The following is a 19983-nucleotide window of genomic DNA, read 5'->3' as shown; positions in this document are numbered from 1 at the left end:
CAAAGGGAATAACCACCAAAACTACTGGTTTGTGACTAAAAAAAATCCCACGAACTCACAGTTGCCAGGCAAATAAGGACATGACAGAGTGACTTTGGTTACTGAAGCCAACATATGAGAATGCGTGTGCTTTATTAACTCAATTAAATTTAATACAACACCATTCCCATGGTACATTGTTAGAAATTAGGTGGAGAAATGTCTACACCTTTAAGAAGTACAAGATAAGATGTCTGTTTTTAGCACTCGCCGCTCATCATTAAAAATAGCGAAGCGTGTGAGAACGCAGCAGCTATACTTCATATGCTGTGCGGTCCCTGGCAGAAAGCTGTACCCCGGAACGTGTATTCATTTTGGTCTGGTCTTCATCCGGGATTGGATTGCTTAATGTAATCTAGGCAGTTTACCATCATTTCTGTTTCATCTGACGGATAACTCAAATAATATAACCTGCAATTGCCACGGAGTTGGCCACCAGTAACTGAAGTCGGTTTTTGCCGGTTTGTTGTTTCTTGTAGGTGAAAATATATTTGGATTTTATAATGGCGGATTATCAAGAAGACAACTGCTTTGAAACAGTAGCCTAAATGAAACGCTGTTAATCGTCGGATATATTTTGATCATAAGAAAGCAACATGTGTGCTACAAAAATGTTTATGAGCAATAGATGTGGGTAGTATATTTTCAATTTGCCATACATATCGCACTCGAATAGTCACAATCCAGGAAGAGATCCAACGGATGTATCAAAATGACCCAACGCCAAACCGAAAAGCTAACGGTTACTTCATATCTGATCTAGCCAGCTAAGAATTTTTGTTCATTTTTATTTTTTTGCTTTCATTTGACGTTGTCCTCGAAGAAACGACTCCGAAATCGTTTTGAATTTCTCTCAGTCTGGCGAACTTGGCTTTCTTTCATATTATTTTCTATTTAGTAGCAACATTTCAAATTTGGGATCTTCTAACTTGGACTGCGGTGAAAAAGCAAGTATAAATCCAAATATGGGAACTCAGGGTACTGGGAGGAAAAGAATTCCTAACAGGGAGAGACTGACGGCAGAAGATGATGCCTTAAATCAAATAGCCAGAGAGGTAAGTCTTGAGGATATAGCTCCCGGCTCGTCTTGTCATATTGCGCAAAATGTTTGCTACACTGTTATCTGTGGTCGGGCACATGTAGCCGACCATGAATTCCATACTATTAGTGTTAAAGGCAACGTAAATGGTTAAGTGGGTCTAGCTATCAGCTTCACATGTGTCTATGTTAATTTGAAGGTAGCCTACCCTGCAGCAAACATATTGCTTGATACATGCGGTAGTTATGCCTCCTTCCGAAAACAGCGTTGCAGCGTTCTCTGTTGATTGTAAGAATGGTTCAGTTTGTCAAAGCTGGCTAACATGAAGCGTTATCTCAACCGGCGCACAATGATGCATTGTTTGCATCAGAGAGCCAGAGCATTCTCTTAGCTTGACCTACATGATTGTGTATGTATATTGAAATGATCGAAAGGAAATATATGAATGGTGCGCTTGTTTCGCAAATGTCTTGGGAGGATTTTGGGCAGACTGTCAATGATTCTGCACATGCGAGCTCGTCCCAGATCAGAACGTCAGTACAGAAATCACATTGAATGGACGGGGGTCAGTCTCCTCGTGATGCAGCGTTATTTGTGGCTGTTACCGCTATAACCGCTATGTATTAGAGATTGCATGCAGATGCAGAGTAGTCTGTAATTTCAGACGACAGGAGAAAACGAGAATCCAGGGGCTAACGACGTCACACTGACGATAGAGCTTTTTTCTAAATGTTGTAATAAATATCGGCGATGTTTCAATGGCCAGAGTCCACCTCCAATTCTTGTGCTAACATTTATGTTTTATTTATAATATGCTATATTGACGCATAGAATGTCCGTGTATGGAACAAACGGACACTAGAAGTGATTTCTCTGGCATTCACGTATACAGAACCCTGTGCCCAAGACAGAAATGTGAGCCGACGAAGCATCGTCACAGCCTCAAGGTCTGACAGGTGTCTCGCATCGCGTTCGGATAGGTTTGTCCCTGTCCGTAACCTCTCTCCTGGTGTTTGTGTCATTTTGCAGTCACCTGGCCATGCAAACATTCAGACATCCATTGCAGTTTTTTGTAAGAGACAAATTACGTGTATATTGTATTGGAGTCCCCCATAGTGTTGATTTTAACGTCATCTTCCCCACGTCCTGTGTCAGACCATATTGTTTTCCCAAGTCTTTTAAATAAAATATATATTTAACAAGCATGAACTTACACAGGTTCAACATACAGTCAAAATGTGAGTAAGAATGTGTTACGCGCATTGACAGGTGTGCAGTTTTCAGGATAATACCAGTGGCCTTTGAGTGTTTTGCACATACATCAACTGACATGTTTATTTAGGAGTGTTGAGGCCTTACTCAGCATTTGGGGTTGCCAACAGCTGAGCAATATCAAAGGACAATCCAATGGCCTGTAGATGTGGTTTGAGTGTGAGAGACAGAACAGCTTTCTGTCCTGTCTGGCCAAAATCCATGCATTATTCTACAGATCAGTACTTTCTCAAAACATTCAAGTTTGACCAAGTATAAATATGACTTTCTAGGTGCCACTGTATGGACATTTTAAGCTCATCTTCTTATGAGCATTTGTATATGACAGAAAAAATGGCATTATAAAAACTCCTCAGCCAAGATATGTCACACATATTTCTACAGCATTGCAACATCATGGTACAGATTTATGACATTTGGTTTCCCAACCGTCTTCCTGATCTTAGATCAATTAAGAGCAAATCTGGGAGGTGATAAGCATTTCCTTGAAAGCACTACAATCAACAGATTTGGCAGATTACAGAAAACAAACTTTTTTTGCAGTGGAATATACTTAATGACTTTTCTTATCTAGGGTACTTGATACTGCAGCGCATTTACACGCTGTTTAAAATCAGTCCATTGAATGTACTGTAAAGGTTTTACTGAAAAAGTAAATGGTTGCCAGATGAGTACTTTTCTGTGGACAAATTGGATAAAACTGGCAACTGTTGTTCTAGCTTGCACGGGGCGCAGATTGGCATCCTGTCATTTAATGAGGGGGGTGACATAAAAAATGGCGCCTCAATGTCCTGGAAGGGAAGCGTGTTCGAGGTGGCTTGCTCAAGCAAGAGAGATGATGAGTTGTGGGGTTAGAGGAAGAAGGGAAGGGGTGCGTTCAGGCAGCGGAAAGAGCAGGCGGTTGCGTCAGAGGAAGCGGCGAGGGCGGATGTTGCAGCCGGTGTGATTTGCATTTTGGCCTCGTGTGCCGACGTCCCTCAAGCTCATTTTCTGATTCACGTCAGCTCCTCTGCCGGGTTGCTGATCGGGTGCTGCGGTTTGGCCGCTCTGGTTCCAGGGAGCAGCTGTCCCTTTAACCGGAGGGGAGGGGAGGGGAGGGGGGGGGGGTACTGGGGGGTTGCAGGCAGGTGGTGCCTGACGCTGCCCAAAGCCTGACAGCCCGGTATGCCGATCCTGATGAGCTGGGGGAATCTGCGACGGGTGCTGCAAAAATAGAAATGCCTCTAAGATCAGCTGATGTTGCACCCAGCGTGCAAACCAACACAAGGGGAAAACGTTCTCACGTCGTGCTTATTAGAGGGAAAATATTGACTGTGGACTAAGGGGCAGCACTGTCGGGCGTAGATGACATGTCCACGTGTTTTTAAACTGTACACAGCTCCTGCTCCCAAGATATAGTGATTGGGCTGCTGTTGACTGCGCTCTGTATGACGATATCCTGAGGCCATTATGGTGGTCTGCGGGAGATGCGTTTATGAAGCCGTTAAAGTGTGTAGGGTTCGCCTTGCCTCTGACTCCAGGTTACATACAGGTATTTAAACAGGATCACCGCTGTGACACTGTTTGAACCGTGAGCTGTGGAGTGCTCATCTGGAAAGCATTTCCTGTCCTGTGGGGGAGGGGAATGGGGGGGGAACCCTGTCAGAAAGGGTTTACTCCAAATCTCATCTGCGCAAAGTGGTTTCTCTTCTCCACTCATAGCTTTCCATTAATAAACATATGATGTATGTAACTCAAAAGGCCTGAATCACCAGCAGACATTATAATTTGGAAATGCATGCATCATCTATGCTTGCTGGAATTTTTAGCCCCGCCTCTTCTCTACACAGTTCCATCCCTCTGACAGGATATGAATAGCTTGAGGGTGGTGGGGGGAGGGGGGTGGGCAGAGGAACTTTACTTTTAAATCTCACTGTTGCTATGGAGAAGCGAGGAGCTAGGTTCCATCTAGGACTGTAGGTATCCAAGCACCCACCCTTAATGGACTTTTCTATTGAAACCACCTACTGGACTTCACAGAATTTTTTATTGCAAGCAACACAAACTCGTTTCCTCCATTCATGTGGGTGTGAAGTGGCCAGAGTTTTTTGTGCTTGTGTTAGAATGTGACTGTTCATTACAGTGTGATGTTGAAACGTTGGGTCCAAGCTGTGCTAGCCCTCAGAAAGGCTCACTGTGTTCTGGGTTGGCAGTGTGTTTCAGCGAAAGCAGCCCCTCCTGTCTAAATGTGTTGGAAGACGAGGGGGAGTGGTAATCTCCCTCGGGTTTGACAATCGAGGTCAATGCCATCCGTCGCTGACCTCTTTCTTTTCTAATGCGCTAAGTCATCCTTACTGAAGATCACAGACCATAGAAGGACCAGGCGACACGGTTTCTTCACACAGCTTGAGACATGAGCGCCGGCCGGTTTGAGGGACCAGTGGAAACCACTCGTAACTTCACTTACACAGTGCAAGCATGCCCAAACGGTTTGTCAGCAATGGCCAAGATTTTCTACAATGCGCTTCCATACCAGACCCCCCTACTGCAACAATTTTGAGGGTGGTGTCTGCAGATTGGAGATCTGAACTGCTGCTGTTTAGCAAGGCAGCTTTAATGTGGCAGGGAAGAAATCTCACTGGACTGAACAAGTTGCTTGATTACCATGGAATTAATTTCATTATTTTGGTGGTATTTTTTTAAACTTAATTTCAAAAAGTAACCCTCCCCATTTATGCACCACGACTGAAACAAGTTGCTGTATGGCAGCTTGTCAGCCAGATGTCCTTTAAAGAAAATGTGGAACTTCAGGGGTTCCTTTGAAGTCCTGAGCCCTTCCGTGTTGCTGAAAGGATTCTGTTGCAGCCCTGTCCGCGATCCGTGATATTTACCACAGGCTGCAGTCCGTGTAGGAAAGAGCCAGGGGCATATCGAGTGTTAGTGTTGCTCTAAGAAAGGGGCAGTGAAATGTACACTGTCCCACACTGAAGCAGAAGTCCAAGCCCTGCTCTGCCTATGGGTCCGCATCATGCTTAAACATTCAAACCTGTACAACGTATAACAAAACCCCCAGTTCTTAATGATTTATTGTACCACCAAGAGGTTCCTGTCAGCTGACACTTTCAAAGTGAGAGGGTTGAATGAATACTATAATTTTATGGATTATTTTACAGTGGGCTGTCCTTTAGAAGAGTAATGAGAGAGACTAAGGCTTGAATTAAACAGAAGTAGCTATTCACAATTTGATCTAGCTGGCTGGTTGGCGATCTCTCTGTGAGAAGTTTAGGTGGATAAGATTGTGTTTTTCATGCAGGCTGGCCTACAGTGGGCCCCTTGTACAGCAGAGACATTTCCTCAAGCGATGGACTCCCACAGATCTGCAGAACGCTCAGGCCGGCCCGCTCCCCTCCTTGTGTTTGACGAGGCAAGATGGTGGAGGGCGCCATTTTGTGCCGTGCGCTTCGCGACTTCATTAACGGAGGCTTGTGACTTTTGCGAGTGAGATGTCATTGCTCCGGTTTCTCCGCAACCCCCGCTCAACCCCCGAACCCCCCCCCCCCCCCCGCTGCCCCCCACCGCACTCCCCCACAGGCCCTGCTGTCAGCCTCTCAGACCTCGCCCCCCTTGACCACTCCCTGCTGCCATGAGCGCTGTTTATTGCTAGCTTGTAAACATTTGTCTGTTTTCAGTTGTCTTTGAAGGTGGTGCTCAAAGACGGTTCTTTTTTTGGTTTAGTTTTAACTGCCTCTCAACTGGTCGCCACTGAAAAGCTTTACTCATTTCAGGAGTTGGCTGAAAACAGGACCTGGAAACCGAACGAGCTCTTTGCGCGTCTCCACACAGATGTGAGATTTTAACATATCACAGGCCCCCCTGACACAAGACAGCAGACGAGCTAATTTGCCGGTAGCTTAAGAGATTAACATGGGTGCGGTGTAAGCAGGGAATTACAGTGCTTTGGATAAACAAGACTGTCACCTAAGACCAGGAGTGGAGGCTTAGAATTGCAGGCCCTGTCTGTGACATCTGCAGTAGTGAACAAAAGCATTACCCCCGTCGCCAGTTGTTGTTCGTTTTTGTTTGGAGGTGGAAGGTTATTTTTCAAAAATGGACGTGTGTGAGTGCAAGTGCGAGTGTGTGTGCGCGTGCCTGCCTGGGATGAGGAAACTGACAGAGGGCTTGTGTCAGCTGCACAGTTATTCATCATGGCTGCAGCATGAAAGAGTACTGATTGGCCATTAGCGTGACTGGTGACCACTGCTTGCTCATGAGCCTTGATTGTGATGGACAGCGCTTTTAACGGACTTCAAGGCCTACGAAGGGCACTAGGTCTCTGCAAAAGGCTGGCTAAGACTGTTACCTGGGAGTAAAGAATCCTTATGGACACTGGCTGTGGTATTTTTACAGGGTAAACACGCCTACTTCCGCCTGACTCACCTGAGTCTGAGGGGCGGGGCCAATCAACCCGCAGTGTCTGAGTTTGGGAAAGATCATTTCCCTGCTTTGCCTGAGGTCGCGTCGGTGGAGAGCCTGGCTTAGCCGTGGCTCTGCAGCAGCAGGGAGCCGTCATCCTCCAGAGCACAGCCTGCAGTGTGCGGCACTAGTCCGCCCCTCTCCTCATAACCCCCTCCCGAGCCGCTTCGTCGGCTGGACAAATAAACGAGCGTGGGCTGTCTCACTTCAGTGGCAGGCGCGAAGGAATGCGCGTTTTTCCCGTCTTCTGAGAATCGGGACTCAATAAATCACCCTCTGGATTAAAGAACTGTCCTTGTAAAGAAAACAGCTGAAATGTTTATTCATTAAAAAGCTAACTTGAAGGGTCTGAATGCACCGTGCATTGGTGTACTGTGTTTCACCCTTCTTCATCCTCTGCTTTCTTCCTCTTCCTCTCAGCACCCCACATACTGTGCTTTGAGTTCATTAGCGATATTCTTTTCTCTCTCTTTCTGAGTTTTTTTTCTGTGTTTCCTTTGGGCTTTATGCTAGCTGGGATTGGCATTTAAAGTCCTTTTCCTGTCTGGATTGTTTTGAAATAGGGGTATATCCGGTGGGCGGAGTCTGGGGTCCACAGGGGCTGCTTGCCTGTGGACTAATAAGGAAGGAACACATTTTATTTTGTTGCCCAGCTCAGTAGGGCCTGGGGGAGGGGGGAGGTGACAGTCTTTGGAAAGGGGGTGACTGCAGTGAGTGATGGCAGTAAGGGAGGGAGGGGGCGGGGACTGGCTGGGGCTGACAGCTGTTCCTTTTTTTTTCTGGCAGCCGTCCTCTACAGACAGGCGCAGACAAAAATAAATTCACAACTGGCCCTTCCAAACCCTCAGTGGAAGTGGGGCACGGGCTGTTCGTTGAAAGCTTGGTTCCACCTCAGCGCCCCCCACACAAATCCCTGCTCATTTAGCCAGTTTCATCGTTAGCCTCACAAGGTGTGGATAAGGGTGCTTAATTACCACACAACTGCACTTTACTGTACACATCTTCCTTCCTTAATATGTTCTCACTGGACAGGCTGCAGTGATAGTCTTAAAAAATAAGGGACTCTAATTTATAATTTACTGAACTATAAGGTGCAAGAAGTGGAAAACGGTGGCAACATGAGAAAAAACTACAGCTACACTTGAAGACTTGAAGAGTTCTGTTATTTTTTTAAAACCAACACTTCGGGCGCATGTTTCTTTCTTTCTGCTTCAAGTGTAGCTGGATCCTTTCCTTGCTAATAGTCTGCATATGCTCTGGAAAATGAAAAAGTTAACTTGGGCTGAGGTGGCCTATTAAACCAAATACCCAGTTTAGTTAAAATGACACAAATTGTGTGTGTGTGAGTGCGCAAAAAAGGAAAGTAGAAAATTGCCCTATATTTCTTGCCAACACTGATGTGGCACTACTGTATTTGAATAGTGGTGTGAAAGCGTGTTTGTCCACCCAGCTTGAAGATGGCCATGTAGAGACAAACTGGAGGCTGTTGCAGTGGAGAGTACCTCAGCAGCTGTGCAGTTTTCCAGTCCACTGTTTGCTGAACCCAAAACTGCAGCAGGCCTTGCACACAAGCCTCATCTCCCTCTCCAGGTCTACCATCGCAAAAGTTCAAGGGTTACTCCTCACTTACCTCTCATATAATGAAATTTGGAGAGTCATGGTCTCATGGTCTTGTTTTGGGTTTGTTTGCATAGTGCCCATCAGCACTTGCCACCACAAGTAATATGTATTTCTCCCTCAGTGGGATTTGCAGTGTGGAACTCTCCGGGGAGTGCGTCCTTAACGTCTGTCGGGTGGCCTGGTTTGACTGAGGGACCATTTGGGGTGGCTGAGCCTCAGATTAGGTTGGCCGGTGGAGCAGGGTGACGGGGGTGTGGGGTGAAGTGGCGCGTATCTGGCAGTCGGAGCGTTTGGAGTGGCTTAGTCTGGGGCTGCCGAGTGCTGCGCTGGAGCGTGCATACACACACACACAAACACACACACACAAACACACACACACACACACAAACACACAAACACACACACACACACACACACACACACACACACACACACAAACACAAACACACACACACACACACACACACACACACACAAACACACAAACACAAACACAAACACACACACACACACACACACACACACACACAAACACACAAACACAAACACAAACACACATACACACACACACACACACACACAAACACACAAACACACATACACACACACACACACACACACAAACACACACACATAAACGCAAAAGTTATAGCTGTTTTCTGGGCAATTATCCATACATTTTTCATTTTTAATAAGTTGTACAAGCATCAACCATGTGAACCATCTGTTGAAATTTGATATTCAGTTCAGGTGTCTGAAGGATTAAAAAAAACAAAAAAAAACAATTAAATTACCTCAAAGGTGACTCACAGATGTGAGAGAGAGAGAGCGAGAGATGGGAAAGAGCAAGAGAGAGCGATGTGGCAGAGTATTCATCGATTTCAGTGTGCAAAGCAGGGCTAACCCTGTCTCAGCAGATCTCTTCCTGTTTGGTCTGCCCTCCGTAGAGTGGTTAGGGGGAGCTTAGGGAGAGTTTTCTGAAGGCCTGTGGTTCTTTTGGGTGCGCTGGTGCACGGAGTCCATTACAGCCACAGAGCTGGGTTTAGCCATTGGCCTTCTCTCAACAGCTGCCTCTTGATCAGGTCCTAATGATACCGTGTGCAAGCAGCTAATCCCGGAGTTCCCGAACTGGTGCCTGGGGGTGCCTGGGTCCTGCAAGGGAATCCCAAGAGGTCCTCTGCAAAATTTAAATAAATCATTTTTCATAAATTCTATATTTCAGACTTGCGGTAGAACTGTCCTTCACACCTGCTTAACCACATTGCTACCTCTTTTGCATTGCATATGCACTTAGACTGTCTCAGTCACTTTTAGTTTTTCACCCCTCAGACAAATATACATACACCATTTAAGTCCCTTCCTGTCACTCTCTTTATCTCTCACATACACACTTTCACACACGCTTTTCAGACGTACGCTCGCATACTGCAGTTCCTGTTGAAAAAGATCATTGCTGCCTGCATACTTGAACAAAATAGACTGAGCTGAGAGAAAGTACAAAACTGAAAATGGCAAAGTATAATCTGAGCACAAATTAGAAATGACTAAGTATTTGATTAGCATGTATTTCACTCACTGTAGTGCTATTGTACCTGTCAAATTCTGAGCCAATGACTGAGCACTTGTTGGAAGAGGGTGGGGCTCAACACGGTCAATGTCACAGAACTGTGGTGAAAGTGTACAGCCCTGTTACTGTTCCTCCGCTTATTCACCAGAGCACTTTACAGCACTGAGGTCACTTCCTCTAGACACTGACACACACATACGGCACCAGCATCTTAAAAAAACCGGGCTTGTTATTTTCTCTGGGACAAAGGAAGCTGTTCCACAGGGAAGCCAGCAAGGTCTCAGCACTACTGGGGGAAAATTGAGAACATCTGGATCGCGAGGCAGTGCTGTTTTTAGCCGGATGACTGCTTTTGGGCGGGAGTCTTTTCACCAGCCGCCACAGGCTCCCGGCCCAGGCCAACGGTAGCGGCCAGACCGGCGGCTCGTGTATCCCGGGCCACGTTTGGAGGCAGCCCGAAAGGGGAGAAGGAGACAGTCACGGAAAAACGCGGCGAGGGGAGGGAGGCGGCGCGAAAGACGAAACCGTTTGTTTTTTTTTGTTCCGCATGTGTGAGCGATTATAACCGGGAGTCTGGCGGGGCGCGAGGGGCGGGGTTTACGGGGATCGTGAGCGGGGCATAACGGCCTGTCATCCAGCTCTGCACATCTGGTTTCTCGGGTGTAAGTGGTTTCCTGATTTTAAGGGGGCTCTGCGGGGGCAGGGCTGAGAGGTATTACAGTGCGTGCTGTATGCAGTAACCGTGGCAGCAGAGGCAGCAGTGAGGGCTGAGGAGCTGAGCAGAGGGCTGAGCGCTGCCTCTGCAGGTCCTGTGACTCATATTGCAGTCAGGCATCGCTGCGGCGGGAAGAAAAAAAGAGCTTCCTTCCTGTTACCAAAGCTGCGGCGGACCGGTCGGGCGGAGAGCTCCACCCAAGGCCCACCTCGCCGCGATCCTGGCCGCACTCGGATTCCGTCGTAAATGAAATAGAAGGTCTATTAAACATCTTGATGTAAATGTAAATAAAACACTTGTTTCTGGTTTTCTTTGTTCGCTCTACCCATATTTAGATGGAAAGAAAAAGTAACATTGGCACAAACATGGTTTGACCACCAAGGCCTTCTACGAATGATTTGTGTGTGTGTGTGGGAGGGTGTTATTGGCGATTTGGCCGGCCAGTGCTATCTGGGCATGTCTGGTCTGGGATATGATTCACAAAGACAGCCGATGTGCTGGCCCTGAAACGAGGGGGGAGAGATTGCACGCTGGGTTGACCCAACCCTGTCTGTTCTGTGACCCAGCATCTCTCACCTCTCTGACACATACGGGAGCATTTCAGTGTTTGCATCTGTAACAGGTCGTGCTGTCTCTATGGATTCTCAGCTGCATTCCCAAAACACCCCCCCCCCCCCAGCTCCAGCCCCAGCCTGAGCCCCCCTTCCGCCCGAAACCCCAGCCTCCCCTCCACCCCCAGCTCCAGCCCCCTCCATGATTGTTACATTTTCCGTCCTCGGGTGCAGGCCCTTGTTTACCAGTGCCGTTGGTGTTATCAGTGCATCTTTGGAACTGCCTGTTTTTGGCAGTTTTTAAACAAAGGCTGTTCTTTGACACGCACCAGGTCTTTTGTGACATGCTCAGGCCTTGCCTGATCCTGTAGGGTGGGGGGGAAGGGTGGAAATCTGTCCAAAGGATGGAGTCCGAGAACAAATCACTGGGTCTCTGAGTATGTGAGCGAATGACTTACAGGATCATCGAGTGAACAAGTAAATGAAGACTTTTGGTGCAAGTGCTGGCTGGACCTGTTGAAAGGACCTGTCAACTCTTTGCCCTATTTAGTGTCGTCGCCCCGAATTCTGACCTTACACATTTTTCTGCATAGAATTCACTTCCCTCCTACCATTGTTCTGCCAAATGTGCATTTATTGCCACCAATGACTAAAAAAAGCCTGTTTTGCAAGGCATAGGCCTACTGGCACGCGGAGTGTGGGAGATAACCTTCCTGCTGGGCAGGCTGGCATTCACTGCGGGGAACTGTGCACGGCGATAAGACCCCCATCATTCTCCGTGTTGTCCGCACGTCCAGGTCTGCGACAGACAGGACGCAGGCACACTGCCCTGCCACTCCGGGGGGGTCCTCACATTCTGGCACAATGGCGCATGACTCACTCTCCCGCCCTTCTCGTAGTCCTGACCAGTCGCAGCATCTTTACCTGCCCCTGCAATCAGTGGACGGCATATTCCCAGCGAAGGGAGCAGAAAAGCTCCCAGACTTGGTACCTGTGACTGGGGACATTTTTATTTGCGGAACACTAGCTAACAGTGCCATCTATGGGCGAGGAGGACTACATTTTCAGGCCGAAACCTAACGCACTAATACACATTTAAATTTATAAAATAAACGTAAATGAGAACAAGCGTTAAACAAAGCAGTAGTAATAAAAAGTATGACGTGTCTGCAGCATTTGCTGTGAATCGTAAGTACACGTATGCGTGCACGGTGAATCGTAAGTACACGTACACGTGTACAGTGAATCGTAAGCACGCGTGTGCGTACATGTCATCCCAGAGTTAAATTGCAAACTAGCTCAGGGCCCCCCTTGAGGAGAGTTATTTTTCACAGGAGTTGAATTAGAAGCATTTTTTTTTCTGGATATTGATAGGATTTTGGTGCATGTGGGTCATTAAAAATAGCTGAACAGTGGGAGAGGGAGAAAAGGGAGCCAGGTCTCTCTCTCTCTCTCTCTCTCTATCTCTCCCTTTCTTCCTCTCCCTCGCTCTCCCTGGCCCACTTTGGCGCACTGTGTGGAGAAGCAGAGGAGCCGCACGGTCGCGGTGGGGACGGGACGATGTGCGGCAACGCGGACGACCCCCGTTACCGCAGCCTGTCCATGAACGATATCTTAACGTACTTTAACAACTGCAAGGAGGTAAGGGTGCGTGGGAACGGGGCGGAGTTTTCGGGCTGGGACGGGACAAAGGGGAACGGGTATGTGCAGTCGTTGGGCTGGCTTGCATTGCGGTTTGGGGCTGTGAGTCAGCTCTCTCACTTCCTCAAATGAAGTCAGTTCTTCCTGGGGCGTCTCTCTGCCAAAGCGGGCTCGCTGCGGCACCTGGCGGGGGTCAGAGGTCGCCACCCTGGGGACACCTGGGCACAGCAGTTTGAAACTGAATCGTAGTTAATTGATTTGAATATAAACTGCCTTGTCCGATTAGGCAACTGCCAATCGATCTAATCTTCTTATGGTGCCCGGTCCCTGAAAGATGTTGTTTTTGAAGTGAACACCATAATGAAAGCCTTGCCTTTCCATATTGGGGAAAAGGGCTATTTTGATATAAAACTATTACTTTTGAGGATTAAGCTTACACTTGTGATCGATTTGAGCTGTAAATACACCAGCCCTTTCATTCTTGCCTCTGTGCTACTAACTACTGAAATTTACAGCATCAATATCTGTTCTTCATGTGAGAAAAAGAATGTATAATAAGGTTAATGGTCACAGGAGTAGGCAGGCATCGTATGTATGCAGTGCTTTTTTGTAATATTGTATGTACAATAATATTGTAATATTATATATTCTGTAGTCTAAAGCTAACCAGATCATGTGGTGTAAAATCATAACTTTTATATTTATCTGTAGACCACACGTTACTAAATTAGTACTGTTGGCAGTAGCAGAAGTGTATTTTTTTGGGTCCAGGGCTGGAAGTTGAGGAGTTTAGTGAATAATATTGCTAACCACACTGGCTTTGGGCTTGTTTGGTGCTGTCAGTCGCCTCCTCTGTCTCCTCTGAGCCACCATCACGGGCGTCCTCTTTTCCCTCCCCTCTGTTTGGGAGCCGGAGGTCTACACTCGTCCAGTCTCCCCTCCATCCTTGGTCCTGCTCATGCAGCCCCGTAGTTAGCAAGCGCAAGCACACAGTACAGCCGTCCTTTTCACAGCTGGTTCACACTTTCATTTCCTGCCACTAGCACTGTTTCTGATGTCATGGTTGAACATTCATACTTAGTACTAAGTAATTGTTTTCAGGGTTTTTAATGTAGTATCAGTTTATGTATTTTGTTTTTACTCAGTTATAAGCTTAGCTGTGATTTTGGTGAAGGAGGGATATAGAGCAGTTCTAGTACACCTACCTCCTCAGCTCTTTGGAAGCCCATGGAAAATACTGTCCTCTAGTGGCTGCCATGTTAACTGTGGTGTCCGATTTCACCTTGGCCTTTTTGGTGCTGGCATTCAATCCAGGCTTCGTCCCCAGGTCCCTGGACCTGAACTGGGAATATTCGCACCCTCTCTGGCATGGAGAGAGATGTCTGTCTATATGACTGTAATTGTGACAAGCAGGCCCTTCCACATGAACTTGCATTTTGATGTTGGGAGTTGGTGACTGGCTGAATTATACTAGAGTTAATAATAATAATTAGTCATAACGTTGTTTTAAACCTATAGTCAGTCCTACAAAAGCAAGGAAACCCCTAATCAGGACTAAGTTCAGGGTTCTCCCAGAGTGTCTCCCATAATTCTATTGGCTAGGTGGTGATGCATATGTGATGCAGTTGCCAGTGAATGAATGTCAGATAGCATTTTTATGACATTATTGCTCCTGTTCCTTGTGGTACTTCACTGTTTAAAGTCATCAAAAGCCAGCTCACTCACTGAGGGTAAGGAGCAGTCCTGTTTATGTATGAAGCTACATGTCGTCTGTAGAGGAGAGTAGGCCCCCTGCCCCCCTATAGCTGATCGCTTAGGTTGTGTAATATGCTGTTTGAATTGTTTGAATATTATAGTAGCTGATTTCAAACAGTGGCTATGTGCACCATATGTATTTTGCCCTACTACAAAGGCTTGTACTGAATGAGGCATTTGTTTCCAACAGGCCTTATTTTGTCATGATAAATGACTCTTAAACAATGAGAGACAGTGGAAGTTGCTTCTCAGTGGTTTTACTGGTAATACGCGATGCTGAAATTCACCCACAGGTCATGCAAAAGTGCAAAATCCTACAGCCGACGAGGTCATCAAAGGTTGTGAAAGTGGCGATCCAGCCCTCTCCCACCCCCCTGCCCCCCGCCCCCTGCCCCCGTCACAGTCAGCAGGTACTATGTGGCCTACGGAGCGCGTCAGGGGAATCGACTCTCTCAGGCAATGATTAACTCCGGTGTCTGACAGCGGCGGGGCAGAAAGCCCTGAGTCAGGGCCAGCTCTCTGCCTCCATTACGCACGCCGCGACCCACGCCACAGGGCTCAGCGCTTCAGGTGAGCGGGGAGACGCCTGGGAGACGGGGCGGGGCGTAGCGAGGCGTAGCGAGGGCGTAGCGGGGCGTGGGGCTGATCTGAGGCGAGACGCGGCTCACGGAGGCAGCCGCCAGTCCTTCTCGCCGTTCGCAGCGCGGTGGGGGTCACAGCGCGCGAGTCCCGTCGGATCGAAAAGCGCCTGGGTTAGCCCGGGACCGCTGGAGAGGAAACCTTCAGACGCAGTTTGGTGTTGCCGGGGGGATGGATTTCCTGACGGTTGCTGGGCAGCTGCAGGTGAGGAGCGTGTCGGGTGCAGGGTGTGGGGCTGGTGGCGGTCTGAGCTGCTGTGCTTTCGTGAGCTCCTTGGATTTTTAATAACTTTATCGACAGGCTTGCCTTTCCGTGGATTGGCAGTGGACCTTTTTCATTTCACACAGAAGCTAAACAGTGCCCCTTCATAAATCACAGCTGTCATAGTGGTATGTGTACCCGCATGTCTGTTAAGGAGGGACCAAATCAGCTGCACATGAATGACATGGTTTTGAAGCAGACTTGCCTGTGTGTGTTACACAGTTAAATGTTCTGTGTTAATTAAACTCTCAACAGATAGCATCTGGTCCCACTGTGGAATGTGGGACCAAATGTTATTGGTTAAGAGTTGAATTAACACTGTTGGAGCTGAATAAACACTGGAAATTTCACTGTGTAGGGGACCTTTATAGTGACCCGCAGGTCACCTGACAGAAAATGAGGGGTGGATGCAGGGTGGATGCAGGGTCAACCAGCTGGTTACGTGGCATTGGGTGACATTGCTTCCCTGAACTGTCTAACCACATTCCTGCTTATCCAAATATTTAACTCTATATCACAAGTAAGCAATCGTAGAGGGAGACTACTGGGTAAAGGATCACAAACAACACACACACACACACACACACACACACACACACAAACATGCACACACAGACAGACACACACTCACGCACACAGTTTCTGCACCACAGCTGCAGTTCAGGTGAATTTCTGTGTATAAATGCTGTCTTGCTGGTCTGTTGGGCCCCATGGTGAATAGCAGCCTTTTATCACATTCCAGGAAATCTGTCTAATTCACTCATTGAGCAGTTGCCTTGACTTCTTCAGTATTGCTTCTTAATGATTGTTTAAGGTGATTGCACCCATCTAATGATTACAGTTCTGGTGAAGAGTAGCTTTATTGTGTGCTTTTAGATAACTAAGTGAAATTCCCTTTGTTACAGAGCCCAAAAGTATTTGTGTGCTATGCAGTTCTCAGTCTAGGACGCTCTGCCCTAAATTTTAGTGTTGACATCAGACAGGTATTCTGTTTATTTCTTTTTCTTGGACAGTATTCTTCGTGTTGTGAGACGGAAGAAAGACCGTATTTGCAGTGTGCTGCTGAGGTTTCCTGTTATGGTGGTTCATTTGAGTTCCTCCGTAAGCATTAGCTTCTGAAGATATTTGGGGTTCAGTTGCAGTGATATCAAGAAGGAGCTATAATCACCAGCTTCATTCTGGTTTTTTAAAAATCTTCATCTTTTCATGTATTTAATTTTACTGATGTTTTTTTCCCAGTAGCCTGGTTACTGGGGCTGCCTGCCACAGCCTCTTTTAACGCTTGGAGAGACAAGCTGCTAAGGTTTAATCCTCCTGTCCCAAAGACATTCCTCTGTTGCCCTGAAAGTGTAGTCCAAAGGGAGGGGTGGTGACCAGACCGAGGTAGTTAGCCTTGGAGAAATAGCACAAAGAAGTCAAGATAAAAGCCATGATAAGCAGGACTGGCTCCACCTGTCATGTCAGGAGTCATTCTCAGGGGTCTGAAACTCAGGAGATTGATGCAGTGAGAAATATCAACAGCTAGCAAGGTAGCTAGGTGTTCATCTGTTAAACAAGACAATCAAAAGTGAATGAGTAAACAATGGCAAAAAAGTGTCAATTTGCTCAAGGTTATAATGAAGGTTAACTGTGGTGTCCGATGAAGGACTGGAGTTGAATAAGCACAGAATGCTTTCTGTCATGCTTAGTACATTGTTCGTCTGTTTACCTCATTTGTCACTTGCATTTTCTACTGTTTGGGTGAGCCAATTGGAATTTGATGACACCATTCAAACCCTTCCCTAAAATCTAAAGATGTTGATTTTTGATTTATTGTGGTTAGTTGTCATGGTGCAATGCTGTTCAGCCAGGCGGGAGTGTCACACCTTCCCTGTTTCTCCCACACCTGCCCTGCTTCTGCACACCTACCCTGCTTCTCCTGTGAGAAGGTGGCTCCCTGATGTGAGTTTAGGCTGCTAAGCAGAGGCCTAACTGAAACGTGTAAGCTGGCAGTTCAGCCAGGTTTCCACTGGCCTTGCGTTAGCTGTTGGTCACAGTTGTACCGTTTCTCAGGCTGAGCTCTCATTGGTAAACTAATGATAGCGAAAAATTAGTCTGTGTGTGCGCGCATGTGTGTGCATGTGCTTGTGTGTGTATTTGTGACTGCATACATGTTTGAATTTGTCTGTATGGGCATTGTGTGAAAATGTGTGTGTGTGTGTGTGTGTGTTTGTGTGTTTTTCCATCGCACTAGCCTGAAAAAAGAGCCTTTTAAGGAAAGGCAGAGTGCTCTCTGTGAGCCAGTGAGTGTGAGGTTCCTTCCTGGTTTGCAGACTTTCTGAATACGGTGCTGGGTGGCTCATGGTGGGGAGGGGAGGGGGGGTGAGTCACCAAAATGAGTCCTTCTGTGTCCTTCTGAGAGAAAGCCCCCTCTCGATGACCAGAATCTGGGAGCGAGTTGTGGGTGGGGGGAGGTGGGGTTGGTGGGAAATCTGCCTCAAATGAATGTAGAAGAAAGTCCAAATAATGTGCGCGTGCGTCTGTGCGTGCGTGCGTGCGTGCGGATCCTGGGAATTGAGGTTAAAATGTAGTGAGCTCTGAGCGAGAGAGAGAGACAGGAAGGAACAGAAACCAGTCACAAGCACTCGTATACTCCTGGTGTTTTTCAACCCAGTCCAGTGATTTCATGTAGCATTTACACAGGTGTAGTGTTTGTGGAATAGTATAAATACATAATGTGTAAATATTTAGATTTATTTAGATTTACAGAAGAAACTGCACTCTCCTTCCAAATAATTTGTTATTAGAAGTTCAGTTAAATTGCTTATCAGATGCTGCTATGCATGTTATCCTTGTATTTCTCTGTAACAGTCACTTGTTTATAATACTCTGTTTTTAGCTAACATTTAAGAGGCCTCACCAAGTAAGGGGGTTTTATGACAGCACAATGATGCCTGTGAGCCTTTATGATCCTGTCCAATCACAGTCAGAGCTGCTTTGAAGGGCACTTCAGCCTCAAATATATACAGAGAATACCATAGAAATGAGAAAGTGAATGATCTTAGGCACTGAGCCCACTTAATTAGGCAGTAACACTTTGGTCACTGAAGATCTGCTTACTCTGTTTTTTTCTTTGCTTTTTTTATTTAAAAATACGTCTTTTATTAGTGGAGGGAGTCCTCCTCAACAGGCATTCAGTTCATTGTGGTTATTGGCAGCGCTGTCATTGGGTGGTTTTGGTGGTAAATTGGTTGATTAGCAGTCGCAGGAAGTCGGTTGTAGAGGTTGTGAGGTTGTTCTGTTGACCAGAAGCTCAGTGTGGAAGTGTCAGGTTGGGTGACCTAGGACGGTGGGCTGTAAGAGCAGTTCAGACTGGTGCTGACGCTGCTGGTGTAACAATGTCAATCTGATCTCTCTCTCTCTCTCTCTCTCTCTCTCTCTCTCTCTCTCTCTCTCTCTCTCTCAGGCTGAGGCGAGACTCGCAGCTAAGAGAGCGGCACGGGCAGAGGCTCGAGAGATCCGCATGAAGGAGCTGGAGAGACAACAGAAAGAGGTATACACACTCACACACACACACACACACACAAGCACACTCACACTCACTGGTCCGAAGCACATCTCCAGCATTTCCCCCAGTGCTTTATAGGAGAGGCTGTGCGCCCCCCCTAAATTACCCAACACCTCACCTGACGTTAAGGAAAAACACAGTAAGAGGCACTTGCAGCATTCTGTTATGAAAGATTAAAAAACAAGTTTATGACTCAACGGTGACTCGCCGTCTTTGAAACACTTAATTTTGCGACCAGTTGCCAGCCTGATTACTGCATTAGAAGCCAGTATCTAACATAGCAGGGCATGGGGTCCCTGCAGCATGCTATCACTCATGTGCCATTGGAATGTCAAGGGATGAACTTTTTGAAATATGACACAGTAATACCCACCTAGCTGAATATTTTCCACTGCTGTCTTGTCATAAATAATTAATATTTAAGAAGACCACATCAGTTAAATAAACAAGAAAATAATTATTTGGAATCAACTGAGGGAGGGTGGAGGGGGGAGTGGGTGAAGTATCTCAGGTCAGCACCTACCCTAAAACTATTTCTGGGGGAAGCTCTGACCTCAATACAAACATACCCCAGTATCCCCTCTACGGCCTCATCTGTGCAGGGGATAAGTGATCTGAAGCTCCTCTGAAGCCAGTTCCATGCCTATTAGAAGAAGGGGCTTTGCCATCTCTGGCTCTGGTCCAGAGGAACAGCAGGAATTCAAACTGCGCTATACATAGACCCGGGCAGCAATCACTGGTCTCTTGGGCCAAGTTCAGCTCGCCTCTGGTCAATATTTAGACAAGAGTTGCACACCAAATACGCTTGTGCATGTCATACTGTGTTGACGTTGTCACTCAAATGAAGGACTAGAGAAACCCAGTCATGGCATGTGTGTGTGTGAG

General features: G+C 46.9%; 1 protein-coding gene across 22 annotated transcripts in view; it reads left to right on the top strand.

Moving 5' to 3' along the window:
* Positions 1 to 19983, top strand: part of lrrfip1a (leucine rich repeat (in FLII) interacting protein 1a) — a 57268-nt gene continuing 37285 nt past the window's right edge. For 4 of the 22 annotated variants that reach the window (XM_035393961.1, XM_035393959.1, XM_035393954.1 and 1 more), the window contains exons 1-2: positions 22 to 1094; positions 18997 to 19083. In XM_035393961.1, the coding sequence (XP_035249852.1) occupies positions 1005 to 1094; positions 18997 to 19083 (177 nt within the window). In that variant the 5' untranslated portion in view covers positions 22 to 1004. Of the gene's footprint in view, positions 1095 to 12751; positions 12897 to 18996; positions 19084 to 19983 lie in introns of those variants that run through there. The other 18 variants (XM_035393958.1, XM_035393957.1, XM_035393955.1 and 15 more) reach the window with 14 other exon arrangements.

The sequence above is a fragment of the Anguilla anguilla genome, chromosome 15, assembly GCF_013347855.1.
Source record: "Anguilla anguilla isolate fAngAng1 chromosome 15, fAngAng1.pri, whole genome shotgun sequence".
Classification (NCBI taxonomy): domain Eukaryota; kingdom Metazoa; phylum Chordata; class Actinopteri; order Anguilliformes; family Anguillidae; genus Anguilla; species Anguilla anguilla.
This window is presented reverse-complemented; position numbering and strand designations above follow the sequence as displayed.